This window comes from Oncorhynchus masou, chromosome 10 (genome assembly GCF_036934945.1).
Source record: "Oncorhynchus masou masou isolate Uvic2021 chromosome 10, UVic_Omas_1.1, whole genome shotgun sequence".
NCBI lineage: Eukaryota > Metazoa > Chordata > Actinopteri > Salmoniformes > Salmonidae > Oncorhynchus > Oncorhynchus masou.
Window position 1 is genome coordinate 16,283,174 of NC_088221.1, and position 18,181 is coordinate 16,301,354.

The following is an 18,181-nucleotide window of genomic DNA, read 5'->3' on the forward strand; positions in this document are numbered from 1 at the left end:
CATCTTGTTTTCCATTTTCCATTTCCACTTTTACAGCTGTTTATTTTCTAATTGGAATGTACACATAGTTTTAAAAAATCTGCTGCTGATTTTAGTATTTTGTTTCTTATATCATTCTATAGTTGATAATATACATGTATTTTAATTGAAGAGGTTAATGTATATTTAAGTTATATTTATTTTAAGTTATTCATTAATGTTAAAAAAAATTCCATTCAAGAATTTTAGCAATAAAATTACATTTAGACAGTGAAATATGGCCTTTAGCACATTTCTTATAGCGGGTATCAGTCTTGCATCAAATCATGAATTCCACTGTATGCAGAATGTTACATGCATGTCTGCAGAGTGTTATATTTTCACAGCTCACTGTCAGTAAATATCGTACAGCAAATATTGGACTACAATAGATTTGCAAGCCTACAAAGGTAGAGTCATTTAAAACTTTGAACTGGTCAATTTGGTTTTGGAGGTGTGTCGTTACAGCAATTGCGCAGGATTGGTTGTAGGCTGTGGATGTGGGGCCCAATGTGATATCTTTTCATGGGGCACAAAATCCCTGGCAGCAACCCTGGCTGTACTGTAGCTACCTAGATGTAATGTATATCAAAATATCACATGACTTTATTCTTGCTATGTACAGTTCTGTAGAAAAAAAGTGCTATGTATGTAGAATGTGGGTAGAATATACATGTAAAAAAAGATGTAGTAGTGGGTCAATTTTGCTAAAAAAATAAAACTACAATGACTATAATCCACTGCACACCTGCTTGTCCGGTCTGTGTTATTTTAAGCCTGCTACTGAAGAGACCGAAAAATGCGTAGTTGTGAGGGAATACAGAGAGCAGCTCTTGCTGAGCAAGGTACAGTATCTCTACTTGAAAATACATGATCTAAGTGATTGATATTTGGTATTCAGCAGTCATAAAAGTATGCCTTATTTTCTTTGAAGAACTGCAAATAGTGATTTTTGTCAAACAGCCTAGGCAGTGTCTCTAAATAGATGAGATGATGACTTGGAATGAAATAATAAAGTCATCAAATCAAATAAATGTAATATACACAACAACTGAAATATTTTATTCAAGTAGAGTAATGTGAATAAATGATGGTTATTAAGTGATAAGCAGTAATGGGCAGTCAGTACCATCATGGGACTTTTGTTAATAGCTTTATTCTGTGTTGTTACAGCATTCAACTCACTAAATGCATAGTGCATTTAATGTAAACAAATGTATCGAAACCTAAATAGAAAACCGTAATTATTTTTTTAAATAATCAAACGGAATCTGAACCGACCTCAAAAAGCACTAATCGAGCAGCGCTAATTGCTAGTTTGTTTGTGCATGTCCATGTTCCCAGTCTGCTGTGATTAAATGCAGTGGTAAAACACTTTCAGTTTTGTGTGAATCCTGCCATCTATACAGGGTTTTTGGTTTGGATAAGCTCTAACCGTCACAGTAGGAACAACATACTCTATGCACTGCCTGATGTACCCAGTCACAGAGTTGGTGCATACGTTGATACTATTCCCAGAGGAGACCCAGAACATTTCCTAGTCCGCAGGATATTCTGATTGGTCGGACCAATGTTGAATAGTCCTTACCATGCATGCTTCCAGTTCAAGTTTCTGCCTGTAGGTGGGGAGGAGCTGGATGGAGATGTGATCTGATTTGCAGAATCGTGGGTAGTGGAGGGTCTTGTAGCTGTCTCGGAAGGGAGAGTAGCAATGATTAAGCGTGTTATCGAAGCGTGTAGTACAGGAGATGTGTTGGTACAAAATCGGGAGCATTTTCCTCAGATTTCCTTTATTAAAGTCCCTAGCATTGTTATTCACCAGGCTGGTGAGTGCCAGAATTGTTGCAGCAGTATTGCCTTGGAGGAGTTACCTTCTTTAGTTTTGATCTCTAAGAAGTAGAGGTGAGAAGTGATTCTATCAAAACAAAATGAGCTTCTATTTACCCTCTGCTTGTCACTGTCTCTCCTCCCCTCTCAACCCCTTTATACTTGCCTCTCCTCTACTTGACTTTCCTGAGATATTTTACACTGTGGGAATACGCTTTCTTATTATAAAGTTTGTTTTGTAATGGAAGGTTTTTGGGACTTGCACCCAGACCTACAACATCTGAGAAATTCATGATCATGATCCAACCCCTAGATTCCGAGAAGTACACTGGTCGCCGGAGATTATCCAGTATAAAGTTATTCTCTGTGCTTCTCGGTGCCTGGCTGAGATACTGAATTCGAGGCATCTCAAGAGCCAATTAGAATCTCACACCGCTGAGCTGAATAAAGGGGACACAATACTCTTGGGACGAGGGATAGCCTTTGCTCTCCTAATGCACATGGATGAAAGCGTTTCGCTCAGAAGTAGGGCTTTTATGAAGGTTTGCCAATTAATGTGTCTGAGTGTTTGGAGTGTGTGTACGTTCATTGATGTACTTTCACGTCGCTGTGTCTGGGTCTATGTCTATTCCATAAAAAAAAATAGCTAACAGCAGGTTTTCGCTTATGACATATGCTGTTTTTTCTGTTGGGCTCCCGAGTGGCGCAGCGGTCTAAGGCACTGCATCTCAGTGCAATCGGCATGACTGCAGTCCCTGGTTTGAATCCAGGCTGCATCACATCCGGCCGTGATTGGGAGTCCCATAGGGCGGCGTACAATTGGCCCAGCGTCGTACGGGTTTGGCCAGTTAGGCCGTCAATGTAAGTAAGAATTTGTTCTTAACTGACTTGTCTAGTTAAATAAAGGTTACATTTTTTTACGTGTTTGTATTGTACACAGCACATATGCATACACACACCCACACACACAGAGGAGACAAAATATGCATTTTATTTTTTTCTGAATTCACAGGTGGCAAAATCACTTAAAATGGTCTTTATTCCTTTTTACTCCTCTGGAATCACTGTGGGGTATCACGGGTCACTCCACAGGAGCATAGGTGATGCACACACTAGAGGTCTTCACAGGTCCAGGTGGACCGGATATACCAGAGACCCGAGCCCGATTGAAATTCTAACTTGTCCATCGGGTCCGGTTCGGGTTCTTTTTGAATGTCATCGGGTTACGGGTCTATTTAACTATAGCTTAAAGAGCCATGTGGACCCAAATGGACCTGACCACGGCTCTGAATAGTCTATAGCATATTTGTTTTTACACCAATAAGGTCAATTTATTGACTTATAGAAGTCATAGCCAACATACAGTATAAAGACTTATTCATTAACCAGAACAGCAACTTGGCTGATAAACATTTAAAAAAATGTCACTCGGGTCCAATCGGTTCAGGTCTGATTATTCTCGGGTCTGTTCGAGACCAGGTCCCCTTTTTTTCCATATCGGGTCCATTCTGGTCAGGTCTGATTGTCCTCGGGTCCGTTCGGGTCCTGGGCCAACTTTTTGGACCCGTGAAGACCTCTAGCACACATAGAAAAAGACATGAATGGTGATTCACGAGCCAGACAGTGAACCATTAGTTAGCTCTCTAACTACTCCTATGATGCAGTGCTTTACCCCTGCAATACCCACAAATCACCTGAGTGTTGACTGGTAGTCATCTGGGAATCACGTGACAGATAACTGAGAATCACTTGTGTGACACCTGAATATCACACACTCAGCCTGTATCCTCGTTGACGCTCTGCTTGCAAATTGGCAGATCAATCTCCCCATGCTACATACAGTTTCTTTATCTGTCCATGACTAGTAATCCAAAATGGCCCGCTCCTCTCATTCTCCTCTCCACGGGAGAAACTGAGACTCTTACAGAAACAGATGGGAGGTCACGAGGCATGTGGCCGAGATGGTTAGAGGAACAAAATCTTCAATTAAATCTCTCTCCCTCCCTCCATCTATTTACTTCATTACTTATATTTGTTCCCCCAGAAGCTCCTTGGCTGCCCAGCCAGCTGGCGGTCAGTTCAACCCACGCCTCCTCCTGATTGATTGATAATTATGAGCCGCGGTGACGGCGCCTCGTCAAGCTGTCTGAGTCAAACAAAGCCTTTGACTTTCACTCCATTACACAGTCACCCTCCGAGACCTGCGCCAACCTTTTTATTTTCTCACCCTCCCTTGTTTCTGTATCTCCGCTCCTAAAGTTCTTGATTTCCAGTGACATTTAAATTATGCAAATGGGTGTGTAAATGAAAGAGGTCGTCTGGGCACCATCGCGAGTCTAATGGGGTTGTCTGAAATGGCCGCCTCCTAACAGCTGATTGCCTGAGTGGGGACTGAGTCATGTTTCTCCTCAGCCAAGGGCTTTGATTTCAGTATATTTTTTCTTATAGTTAGAAGGCTCAGTGAGTTATACCAGTTGGAGTACTAACTTCACTTTGATTAGGGCTCTTGGGGTTCATTTTAGAAAGAAATGTCCTTTCGTGTAACGATCAGGAGAAATATAAAAGGGGCAACAGTTGAACCTTGAGGAACTCCTAATTTAAGTAGTTGATTTTGTAAATGTCCATTATCTGAGTTTTTCTCCATATACTGCTGGGAATCAAGTGTCAATAATTACCATTGCCAGCTATAAGAACTAACAGAATACCTACACATGTCATTGTGACATGCAACCTCACTCAACTTTCCTCTCTAGATTATGCTGCTGATAGACTTCTGGCAGCAAAGCTCGGGAAAGTGTCAAATATAATCAAATATAATCTTCCCCCTGTTCTCTCACACACTTCCACTCCTGCCTGTGGAGTGGGTAACAGGTGTGATATCTCATTTTATTAGCTGGGTGCTCTCCCATATATGACAATGACTTCAAATGAAATCCCAAGTTCAAAAACACTGGGAACTGATGGCCAAAATGTTTTTAAAAAATAAACACGTCTGATGAAGATTATGTGGCCGAAACACTTCTTGCAGCAAATCTGGTGAAAGCGTGAAGTCAAATATAATCTTCCCCATTCTCTCAAACACAGTCGCCCTCTCCTGCCTCTCCCAATTTACCATTCCCCTCACCCCGGCACACCCAAGAGGTCAAAATCCTTTTTTTGAATTGTCTTCCATCTCATTTATCTCCTATCTAATAATCCTCCGTCTCCCGGGTAAGTGAAAGTGGGGTGGCGAGGAACAGGGCCCGCTCATTCTCTCTCCTGGAGAGGTAATCAGCATAGACAGGAGAGAATTAGTGTGTTGATTTGTATTCCCTAGTGATGGTGCTTATAAACACGATGGATGCTAATGCAGACAGAACGACTGTATGAACACCCCACCACCACATAGAAGCCTACTTCTGAATATATTACATGACCCCACCACCACGTAGCAGACGACCACCTGAATATGTTTTACATTTGTACATTAGAGTAATTTAACAGACGCTGTTGTCCAGAGTGACTTACAGGAGCCATTAGGGTAAAGTTCCTTTGCTCAAGGGCATATCGACAGACGTTTCACCTAGTTGACTTTATTGCAAGACCGCAAGGCCACATAGAAGCCTACCTCTGAATATATTACATGTTACATGAACACCAAGCATGCCTCGCTATCAATGGTTTATTGATTGACTAATGACTACACAGCTACAGTAGTATATTATGCACAACCTTACGTGTGAGAGAAGTATGCTGGTACACAGGGCTTTAAATAAAACAAAATCATTGGTAGCACTTGTGCTCCTAACTTAGGAGCACCACACAACATTTAGGAGTACCAGAAACATGTTTTTTTTTGTAATTATTATTGAGATATAGCCTACGTTGGGCCTATAAGAATCCTACGTACTTATTGCTGTGCCATCAAATGTTTGCATATACTGGTAAAGCTACCAGGTAGTTAGTAGGGCAAAAAAAATCTCCTTCAGATTTTTCAACCAACTATTGCAATATATTGTAGATTAAAACACTTGGGTCAACTGTTGGAATCATAGACATATTATGATTATTCTAATTATATGTTTGATGTAGTTTAGCATGACAATTAATGAAAACGCCAGGTAGGAGTTATGACAAGGTAGGAAGCAAAGTGTTGGTCAGTGTTTCCCAGGGGAACCTAATCACATTTCAATAGAGTTGCATTTAGACAAATATTTTAGAACAGGCTATCTAATTGAGAGCATCCCGTTGCACAAACACCATGCTGACCCATACCGAAACCTAATATATTGACATACAATGCCAATCTTAATGAGATTCTTAATGAGACACCTACTCATTCAAGGGTTTTTCTTTATTTGTACAATTTTCTACATAAAAGAATAATAATAGACATCAAAACCATTAAATAACACATATGGAATCATGTAGTAACCAAAAAGTGTTAAACAAATAAAAGAATATTGTATATTTGAGATTCTTCAAAGTAGCCACCCTTTTCCTTGATGACAGCTTTGAACGCTCTTGGCATTCTCTCAACCAGTTTCATGAGATAGTCACCTGGAAGGCATTTAAATCAACAGGTGTGCCCTGTTAAAAGTTAATTTGTGGAATTTATTTCCTTCTTAATGTGTTTGAGCCAAAGTTCATATTATGGCAAGAATAGCTCAAATAAGCAAAGAGAAATGACAGTCCGTCATTACTTTAAGACATGAAGGTCAGTCAATATGGAACATTTCAAGAACTTTGAATGTTTCTTCAAGTGCAATTGCAAAAACCATCAAGTGCTATGATGAAACTGGCTCTCATGAGGACCGCCACAGGAAAGGAAGACCCAGAGTTACTTCTGCTGCAGAGGATAAGTTAATTAGAGTTAACTGCACCTCAGATTGCAGCCCAAATACATGCTTCACAGAGTTCAAGTCACAGACACATCTCAACACACCAACTGTTCAGTGGAGACTGTGTGAATCAGGTCACCATGGTCGACATGTTGCAAAGAAACCACTACTAAAGGACATCAATAATAAGAAGAGACTTTCTCATGCCAAGAAACATGAGCAATTGACATTAGACCAGTGGAAATCTGTGCTTTGGTCTGATGAGTCCAAATTTGAGATTTTTGGTTCCAACCGTGGTGTCTTTGTGAGAATGGTTGAATGTATACTGCCACTGTGTCGTCTTATTGTTGCGACCTTATATCACAGTCACAAGGCATATGAAGTAACAAGTTATAGAGTGCAGTTATCACAACACATACAGTATGTTGTAATGGTTTTTTGTTTTCTGGCTTCCCCAGGGATTTTACCATGCTCAACAGTTTCCTGTGTGTATCAAGAACCATCCACCACCCAAAGGACATCCAGCCAACTTGACACAACTGTGGGAAGCTTTGGGGCCAGCATCCCTACAGAACACTTTTGACACCTTGTAGGGGAAAGGGGGATACCTCGTCAGTTGTACAACTGAATGCACTCAACTGGAATGTGTCTTCCACATTTAACCCAACCCCTCTGAATCAGAGAGGTGCAGGGGGCTTCCGTAATCGACATCCACGTCATTGGAGCCCGGAGAACAGTGGCTTATCTACCTTGCTCAGGGGCAGAATGACCGATTTGAACTTTGTCAGCTCAGGGATTCGATCCAGCAACCTTTCGATTTCTGGCCCGATGCTCCTACCCGCCAGGCTACCTGCCACCCCTGGGAATATATTATAATACATGAGTTTCCCGTATGGGGATCTACATCAAATCAAATCAAACCACCAGTAGTAGCAACCAGTGTTTGCACTAACGTGTGCTTTGCCCTAGCTAATGCGTTTAGCTAAATGGAATTTAGCTAGCCAGCTAGCTAATAAGCATTAGTGATTAGCATTATTTTAGGCACATGCCAGCTTCCTTAAAACTAACTTGCGTTTCACCGAGAGCCAAGATACATAAACTAATAGTATAATAGAGAAAAGTCATGGATTCATATTTAGAAGCAATGCGGAAGGCCGCATCGTTCTTGTTTAGCAATAATATGTTGAGTGCATGAATTGACAACATGCTGAGGGAATAAACAGCATGGAGGAACAGTGTGCTGCCTGCTTGAGATACAGGGGGTGGGGCTTGGTGGGGGTGTGGCTTGGTGGGGGTGTGGCTTGGTGTGCGTGGCCCAGGACCTGGAAGCAAGCATCTGCAGGTGTCATTCTGTCTTGTTTGAGAAGAGCTGAGGGAAAATATCATTGTTGGTCGCACTTTAGAGCCCTTATTTCATACTTTCAAGTGAGAAAATGACACGTGGAAATGGAGCCGGTAATGTGTATAATTAGATGTGTCGTATTACTGCAATGTAATGGAACAATAAGCAAATACACAAATACACATGGCAGTGTGAGAGAGAGAGACAAATGGAGCGTGCAGCCGGGATAGCACTTACCATGATAATTGCTTTCAACTGGTTTTGTCTGTGTTTTTGAGCCCTGGGCTCAATAGTTCAGAGAGATAAAGAGGGGTGAGTTGGGGGAGAGAGGGAAGGAAGTAAAAAGGAGATAACAAGTTAGAGAACAAAAGGTGCAAGGCATTTTCAATCCCAATGATACTGACCACTTGTGATTAGCTTCTGTTTGTCTGGGGGTAATGATGCGTGACTTATTGATGACTGCTGCCGAATAGGTTAAGGAGGAGGAATAATTAAAGGCACAGTGCAGTCAAAAACTAGATTTTCTGTGTTTAATACAGTATATATTTTCACACTATGAGGTTGAAATAATACTATGAAAGTGTGAAAATTACGATAATGTCCTGTTAGTGATATACTGCTTTCACGCAGGATTTACGGTATTTTTGCCTGGAAATGTGTTTGGCCAATGTTTATACGACTCCCTTACAAACAGGCCAATTTGACCACATTCTTGCCTGCATACGCCTTTCATAGCTCCAGTGCCGTCATGCCGGTGACAAGTAGTAGTGGTGTGCAGATATGGGTGGGCCTCTATTTGAATAAATCAATTGAGAATAAACACCAGAAAAAATGCATCTATGTTCAATTTGTTTAAGCAGGTCCTAAGAAACATAAGACTAATACAATATATTATCAGAAGAAAAGAATGGCATATTTTGAGTTGAATTAGACCCATGTTACGGTTCTGTGCAGCCATGGCTGCGCCATCCAATTGAAAGCAATAGTTAGTTATCTTATTAAATTAAACAGACAAGACACACCTACCCGATCACAGTCAACACACATATATTTTATAGTAAGTATATAATGGAATATAACAGAATAAAATAATATGTTTCCCACACAGTACGTGAAACCACTGCCATATAGAAAGGCCATCCTTTTTGGATCCATATTTCATCTGTCCTATGTACACTTTGTTTGGGAGCAGGCGGAGTGACCGATCTTCATCATAATAGTAATCCTATTTTCAAAAGCATGTGAGTCTCCTGTTCATATTTCACAACCTCTGCAGGCTTTTGGAGTTGCATAGGGCTATACACAGTTCGAGCACAATAATAGGCCTACTCTTGATTTAGGCTACATTATTGCATACTAAATGTTTCTGATCAGTGATATATGACCCAACTAATAGATGAGCCATACAACTTACACTTATTTACCCAGCCAGAAGCCATTTAACCAAATAGCCTATACAGACAGAGATTCAGTCAAACAAAATCACATTGATTGATTATCAAACAAGTCAGCCTTTTGGTTGGGAGTAGGCCTATGCTCCTACCTAACATGGCAAAATGTTCTAATAAACTAGTCAAGATGATCAACCGGTCAAGATCAACCAGCCAACTCGTCGAGATGATCATGAGCAGCACTCACCTTAACTTAGCTAAAATTTCCCCAGCCTAATCGTAGTCTAACTAATATCCAAATGGAAATTCAGTGAAAACAGAAATCAGACATTGAATGATGTATCAAGACTAGTCCCCAGGCTGGTTTCAAAGCAGCGCCGTGGCGCTGTCCCAATCAAAACTGTGCTGAAATGATCCGGTAGTGGACAACACTATGCATGGATGGAATGACTTTGGGAGTTTTACTAAGTGACTATTTGATACATGCCTTCAATTGCATTAGCCTACTTTATTCCAATATTTTCGTCATTCTGTGCTATTTTATTCCGTCAGTAATTATTTATGGACCCATCCAGTATTGGTTAAGGAAACAGCGCTTAGTGGTGAGCTATGCCAAGTTTAAAACGGCCAAAATGATAGTAAAACTTGCGCTACGTAGCAACCATCAAAAGTTTAACAGCATAGTACGTGCCAATGTCGACTCAGCAAGTTTCATACTAAGCCGCAGGCAGAACTTTACCGAAATGATCAAATGAAATAACATGTTATTAGTCACATGCTCTGAATACAACTTTACAGTGAAATGCTTACTTACCAGCCCCTAACCAACAATGCTGTTTAAAAAAAATACAGATAAGAATAAGAAATAAAAGTAACAAGTAATTAAAGAGCAGCAGTAAAATAACAATAGCGAGACTGTATACAGAGGGGTACCGGTGCACAGTCAATGTGCGGAGGCACCGGTTAGTTGATGTAATATGTACATGTAGGTAGAGTTATTAAAGTGACTATGCATAGATGATAACAACTGAGAGTAGCAGAGGTCTAAAAAATGGGGGGGGGGGGACAATGAAAATAGTCTGGGTAGTCATTTGATTAGATGTTCAGGAGTCTTATGGCTTGGGGGTAAAAGCTGTTTAGAAGCCTCTTGGACCTAGACTTGGCACTCCAGTACCGCTTGTCGTGTGCTAGGTTGTTTGGAGGAAATAAACGTTTATGCTTTCATACTGGCAATACCTTTCAGATATGAAGAAAAGGCAAAAAAAAGTTTGACGATAAAGTTGATTAAAAAACATCTTAGTGTGAAAGGGATATACGAGATGGAAATTTGAGCCTGTTTCGGTGGGATGGAGTTTTGGACTGCCTGGTGACATCAATTAGTTAATAGGCCAATAAGAAAGAGCGTTCCAAACCTCTTTGCCAATACCAGCTTGTTTTCAGTTTTCACCACCTCACTCAGACCAATCAACATTTTTGCTTGAGAAAATGCTCTCTGCTAAGAAGAAATTATTATTATTATTTTTTTACAATTTTAACTGAAAACACAACATAATCCCTACCAAATCATTATATCAAATGTTATCGTATTTTAACGCTGCTGTTTATTTTTCCTCCTCAGGATCACGTTTTGCCACCTCCCCTTCCAGAGTAAATGGCTGTACGTGGGCACAGAGCGTGGCAATACACACATCGTCAACATCGAGTCCTTCGTTCTGTCTGGATACGTCATCATGTGGAACAAGGCCATAGAATTGTGAGTTGAATCATCTAACATACACAAATGTTCAATAGTCAATGATAACCTAATGATGACGACCACTGTAGGATGACGTTGAGTTGAGAGCTGTTATGAAGTTCTTGTTGTGTGGGTGATAATATTCTGAGGATTTTTGTAATGATGATGACCATAATGATGATAATGTTCTATTCTATTTAATACTGAGTTCACGGCAGTGACAATGGTCTTGTTGGGTGGATGATAACATAATGATCATGATGATGATGATGATGATGATGATGATGATGATGATGATGATAGTGACTAGCCAGGCAATTCAGGCCACAGAAGGCCTGGTAATTAGTTAATTGAAGCCATAGACCTATATTTACAGAGTTGGGCCAACTTTTCTTACGTTGAAAATGGTTCTGATTCCAGAAATTCAGTTACAAAGCATTGTTGGGATATTCCCTGTGTAATGTTAATGGGGGTGCTAACATGGGTGCCATATAATTCTGTAGTGTAAATGCATCATAATGCAGAACCTCAATGTCCCACGTAACTCTCTAAATACATTTGAAGTCGGACTCTTACATACACCTTAGCCAAATACATGTAAACTCAGTTTTTCACAATTACTGACCTTTATTTAATCCAAGTAAAAATTATCTGTTTTAGGTCAGTTAGGATCGCCACTTTATTTTAAGAATATGAAATGTCTGAATAATAGTTGAGAGAATTATTTATATCAAGCTTTTATTTATTTCATCACATTCCCAGGGGGTCAGAAGTTCACATACACTCAATGAGTATTTGGTAGCATTGCCTTTAAATTGTTTATCTTGGGTCAAACATTTTGGGTAACCTTCCACAAGCTTCCCACAATATGTTGGGTGAATTGTGGCCAATTCCTCCTGACAGAGCTGGTGTAACTGAGTCAGGTTTGTAGGCCTCCTTGCTCGCACAAACTTTTTCAGTTCTGCCCACAAATTTTCTATAGGATTGAGGTCAGGGCTTACCTTGACTTTGTTGTCCTTAAGCCATTTTGCCTTTGGAAGTATGCTTCGGGTCATTGTCCATATATTGCTGTTGTTCTGTGATTGATTTGCAATTTTCGCAACGAAGTATGTTCATCTCTAGGGGACAGAACGCGTCTCCTTCCTGAGCAGTATGACGACTGCGTGGTCCCATGGTGTTTATACTTGCGTACTATTGTTCCTACATACAAACATGGTACCTTCATGCATTTGGAAATTGCTCCCAAGGATGAACCAGACTTGTGGAGGTCTACAATTTTTCTTCTGAGTTCATGGCTGTTTTTTTCTGGAATTTTCTGGAACTGTTTTTAAGGCATAGTCAACTTAGTGTATGTAAACTTCTGACCCACTGGAATTGTGATACAGTTAAATATAAGTGAAATAATCTGTCTTTAAACAACTGTTGGAAAAAGTACTTGTGTCATGCGGAAAGTAGATGTCCTAAACGAATTGCCAAAACTACAGTTTGTTAACAAGAAATTTGTGGAGTGGTTGAAAAACAATTTTTAATGACTCCAACCTAAGTGTATGTAAACTTCCGACTTCAACTGTACATGGCTCTGGTTGAAGCTGTCGTCATAAGCAGCACCTGGTATGCTGACCAGCAATAATTTATAAAACCGGTAGTGTTGGGATCCTGAATGCTGATTGGATGAGCAGCATTCCAAGCTGTGCTATTTTGGCCATTAGACACATCTATGCCTGCTAACAGTTACATCTGAAAATGATCACTGTGCCTCCATAAGAATATCACATTCATGTTACTGTCCCAATCATTTCTTGTATTTATCTCAACTCACACATTATTTCCCCTTGTTTCCAGCCTGTCATTTGGTTCTGTACAGTTGGGGTTAATGTAAGCCTAACATTTAGTTTGGTACAGCGGGGTTAATATAAGCCTAACATTTAGTTTGGTACAGCGGGGTTAATGTAAGCCTAACATTTAGTTTGGTACAGCGGGGTTAATATAAGCCTAGCATTTAGTTTAGTACAGCGGGGTTAATATAAGCCTAGCATTTAGTTTGGTACAGCGGGGTTAATATAAGCCTAACATTTAGTTTGGTACAGCGGGGTTAATATAAGCCTAGCATTTAGTTTGGTACAGCGGGGTTAATATAAGCCTAGCATTTAGTTTAGTACAGCGGGGTTAATATAAGCCTAGCATTTAGTTTAGTACAGCGGGGTTAATATAAGCCTAGCATTTAGTTTGGTACAGCGGGGTTAATATAAGCCTAGCATTTAGTTTAGTACAGCGGGGTTAATATAAGCCTAGCATTTAGTTTGGTACAGCGGGGTTAATATAAGCCTAGCATTTAGTTTAGTACAGCGGGGTTAATATAATCCTAGCATTTAGTTTGGTACAGCGGGGTTAATATAAGCCTAGCATTTAGTTTAGTACAGCGGGGTTAATATAAGCCTAGCATTTAGTTTGGTACAGCGGGGTTAATATAAGCCTAGCATTTTTATTTATTTTATTTAACTAGGCAAGTCAGTGAAGAACAAATTCTTATTTTCAATGACGGCCTAGGAACAGTGGGTTAACTGCCTAGGAACAGTGGGTTAGTTTGGTACAGCAGGGTTAATATAAGCCTTGCTGTTTGCCTGTTCTACCTCAGAAGCAATGTGTCACTTTTTTTATTTTGATCTCTGTAGTACCATACATAGAGTGAACGGAGCCCAGATGAGACGAGACAATCAAAAAACAAGTACTGTATCAACGTCATGATCATAGACATAGACCAAATGACAATAGAAAAAAGCTAAAGCAAACAAAAAATGTACACTGGGTTAGCTATCTAACTGGGTTAGCTATCTAACTGGGTAAGCTATCTAACTGGGTAAGCTATCTAACTGGGTAAGCTATCTAACTGAGTTAGCTATCTAACTGAGTTAGCTATCTAACTGGGTAGGCTATCTAACTGAGTTAGCTATCTAGCAAGTGACAAGAACGTTATTCAGCCTGCACAGCAGATTTAGCTTAGAACTGAGGACCAGTCCTTTTGCATAGCAACTATTAAAAGTTAATTGAAGACCAGGTTGCATCTGTAGCAACATGATCAAAAGCGCTAACAACCAGATTTTTATCCAGACTATGTCATCTGATGGAAGAATGAAATTGTATGAACTGACATATCAAAATAACTTTTTCATGGAAATATGTAATTCATTGTTATTTTAATATCTTGGTAAAAAAATGTGTGAAGGCAATAAGTCATTGCGAGGCAGTGCTATGTCCGCTATCGAGTCGGGCCGAACAACGGCATTTACCTGTGACTGTATTCATGACATAGCACTGCCTCTTGAGCCTTATTGCTTAAGTAGTAGACACGAGTGGTTCTGTATGGCTCAGTCAGTATAGCGGGACACTTGCAATAACAAGGGTCATGGGTTTGTTTCCCGCTGGGGCCATACTTACATAAAATGTATGCACACATAACTGTAAGTCGCTTTAGATAAAAGCATCTGATAAATGTATTATTATAAGTGACATATCCAGACAGAGCCTTCAGACACCTAGTCCAATGAATCTCTTCCCTGTCACACACAGGAAGTCTGTTCTGTAGGCTTCATTCACCTATGCTTTTTCCCTCGGGTGTTAGTCTGACATGCCCTCCACTGTAGTGTCAATCACGCTTCACTCTAGTCCCATCCACTGAGGCGGCTTTGTGCCTTGACTTGACAGTGTTAGCCAAAGTAAGCAGACTGGATTTCAATGGGTGGGCCATCTGTCAGTCGCTCCAATGGCAGGCTCAGGAGTCTACCACTGGGTGGGAGCTAACCAAACTTATATCCGAATCCTCCTGCTTAATTGGAATGGATGTTAATTATTATCATGTATTATACCACAACATTGTTAAGTACTAGTTTCTGATTGGATCATTTCTAGTGTGCATTATTTCTTTGTAATGCATGGCAATAACCAACCGTGGCTGCCTTTGAAATAAAAAATCTAATTGAAAACATCATTGACATTGTTCAATATTCGATTTTCAAAATAGCAAGCTGATATTTAGGAGGACTGATGGTTTGGTCAGCGAAGCTAGCATGTCTGCTTGTTCAGTTACCAATGCAACTACAACAGCTATCTAGTAAACTCGCTAGCTGCTTCAGTTGATGTTGAACACGATCACATTGGCAAAATAACACATTTCTAGCTGCGAATGCGGTCAATTATAGCCGTGGTATAAGAGAGATAACCGACACGGGGCTTCATGCGTTCTCTGAATTTAATGCAACTCTACAGAAGGTTGGTGCCACTCCAACTGTGCGTTGTGGCACATACCTTTCACACCGTGCATTATTGTCCAGAGAACGCATAGCCCCTCGTTGCTTATCCCTCACATGGTCGTCAGCAGTTGTTGACATCATTAATATGACCTTTGAGTCGTTTAGCAGACAGTCTTATCCAGAGTGACTAGGGTTGAGTACCTCGCTCAACGCCTAGTAAGCTCGAGATTTGAACCAGCGACCTTTCGGTTACTGGCCCAACACTAGCCCTTGTTCTATCCTAAAGCCTCTTGCACTGCCACATCAACTCATTTGTCAACTAACCCTAGCTGAAGGTTTGGCAAACTAACTTTGCTCACTTACACCATGCCAGTGTTAGATGATGCTCATGCAATAACTACGACTACTTTTAACATGCGTTAAGTGGGTTTTAAAGAGTAGTTCAATAAAACAATAATGTTTCGTCCTCATCAACGTGTTTAAACAGAGCCAATGTAGCCTGTATTGTCTGACTGTGTTGAACTGCTTTCCACTCAGTATGTATGAAGATGAGTCTCTCACACACACACACACCCACCCACGTACGCACGCACACACACTGTGCTCCTTCACAGGGAAAGCATCAAGCATGCCTCTAATGGAAATTAACTGCAGAGGTGAAGGAATGAGGTTTGTTTTTTCCCTCTCCGTCATGCTCGAGGAGGACGGAGGTGTGTGTGTGTGTGTGTGTGTGTGTGTGTGTGTGTGTGTGTGTGTGTGTGTGTGTGTGTGTGTGTGTGTGTGTGTGTGTGTGTGTGTGTTTGTGTGTGTGTGTGTGTGTGTGTGCGTGCGCGTGTTAACGTGTGTGTGTTTCCGTATGCATATGGTGGAACTAAATATAACTTTGCACAAGTATTAAATTGGAACAGCAAAAACCATATCCCAATGTTTATTTTCATGACATTTACCATATGCACTTTCAGGCTTAAAGGCCCAGTGCAGTCAAAAATGCGATCCCCTGTGGGTTTAAAAATATATATATATTTCCACAATATGAGGTGTAGGAGCTGTTTGAAAAGCACCTGAAATCTCAATCTGTTTTGTTAGGAGGGAGTTTTGGCCTAGCTGGTGACATCATCAGGCGATAAATTAGTTAATCGACCAATAAGAAAGAGAGTTACAAAACCCACCAATAACAGCAAGTTTTCATTTTCCCCCTCCTGACTCAGACCACTCCCAGACAGTCCTAGCAAAAGTATTGTTTGAGAAATGACTCTCAGAAGCCATGTTTCTTTTTGACCATTTTAATTGGAAACAATCACAGTAAGCTACTTTACATTAATTGTAACAGAGAAGTGTATCAGGGATCAAGGTAAGACCCAGATGCAGACTGTCAAATTAACACAGTTTATTTTAGCAACGGGGGCAGGCAATGACAAGTCAAGGCAGGCAGGGTTCGAGAATCCAGAGTATAGGGGAACAGACACAGGACGGAAGGTGGGCTCAGAGATAGGCACAGTAGTCGGGCAGGCGGGCTCAGAGACAGGACAGGCAAGGGTCAAAACCAGGGGGGGCAAGAAAAAGAGAGACTGGGGAAAAGCAGGAGCTGAAAAACGGTGGTTGACTTGACAAACAAGACAAAATGGACAAACAGAGAACACAGGTATAAATACACAGGGGATAATGGGGAAGATGGGCGACACAAGGACAGGTGAAACAGATCAGGGTGTGACCGAAATGATTTAATATTAAGATTAAAGTGACTGCTTTGGACCTTTTAAATTGAGGTGGAGGATGTTATTATACAGATTTTCAGCTCAACACAAACACATGCTAAGACACACATCACTTATTTAAAGTGGAGCGTTTCTGAGCAGGACTCTTTTTCCTAAAAGCGCGTACCAAAACACTCATTACATGATGTGTGTATCTCCCCGCCCTCCTGAGTATTGGCTGAGCAGTGAGGCACTTGTGATCCAAAATGAATTTGCTTTTCCATTATCAGAAGTGGGAGACACGGCAAGTACACTGCATCCATCTCGATAGAGCTGCATTGCTGGCAGGAAGAGGATGTATCGGACACATAAACATCACACTAGCATGCTGGCTGATTCCCCCAATGGGTGGCAAAGACAATATACCCAATTCATTCTGGCTCCTTGGAAGCAATCAATCACTCAACTATTATCTCTCTCTCTCTCTCTCTCACTCTCTCTCTCTCTCTCTCTCTCTCTCTCTCTCTCTCTCTCTCTCTCTCTCTTTCTCCCCTCCCCAATAAGGGCTAATTTAAAGTAAGTGCCAGCTGTCCTTTATTCACAGCTCCCAGGATGGGGCCAGAACCCCCTACTACCCACAATGCTCTAGTCTGGGTCTTTTCCTACGAGGCTTTAGATGTAGTGTCTGTGTAATAAAACCAGGGAAAGAAAAGCACAGCCTCAAATCAAAGAAGAAAGCAGGAAGCCTGATGGGAACATAGCTTCGTTAGGAAGAAACAGGGGCTCCTACCTCACTCCTCATTGTATTTCACAAGACAAAAATGTCCACTGTGTTGTATGAAAAAGGAACACAAGAAGACAAAGACTTGGCAAAGAGGAAAAGATACAAATAGGGATCAGCTATTCAAATGTGAGTCATAATGATGTCAGATTGTTATTTCAGAACGTTTACTGTTCTGTATATAGCTCCTTGCGAGCATTCAGTCTCTGATTTCCTATACCTTTGAATGACTGCAGTAATGGCTTGTGTGTTTCCTTAATGAGCCCATTATTTTCTAATTAGGCCTGCGTTTATCAGTCTAATGTAATCTCACTGGTTAACGCCTG

General features: G+C 40.7%; 1 protein-coding gene across 1 annotated transcript in view; it reads left to right on the forward strand.

The window, feature by feature from the left end:
* Nucleotides 1–18,181, forward strand: part of stxbp5l (syntaxin binding protein 5L) — a 240,711-nt gene that overhangs the window by 144,011 nt on the left and 78,519 nt on the right. Inside the window, exon 5 of the mRNA XM_064976038.1 lies at nucleotides 11,017–11,151. Coding sequence (XP_064832110.1) covers nucleotides 11,017–11,151 — 135 coding nt within the window. The remainder of the gene's footprint in view (nucleotides 1–11,016; nucleotides 11,152–18,181) is intronic.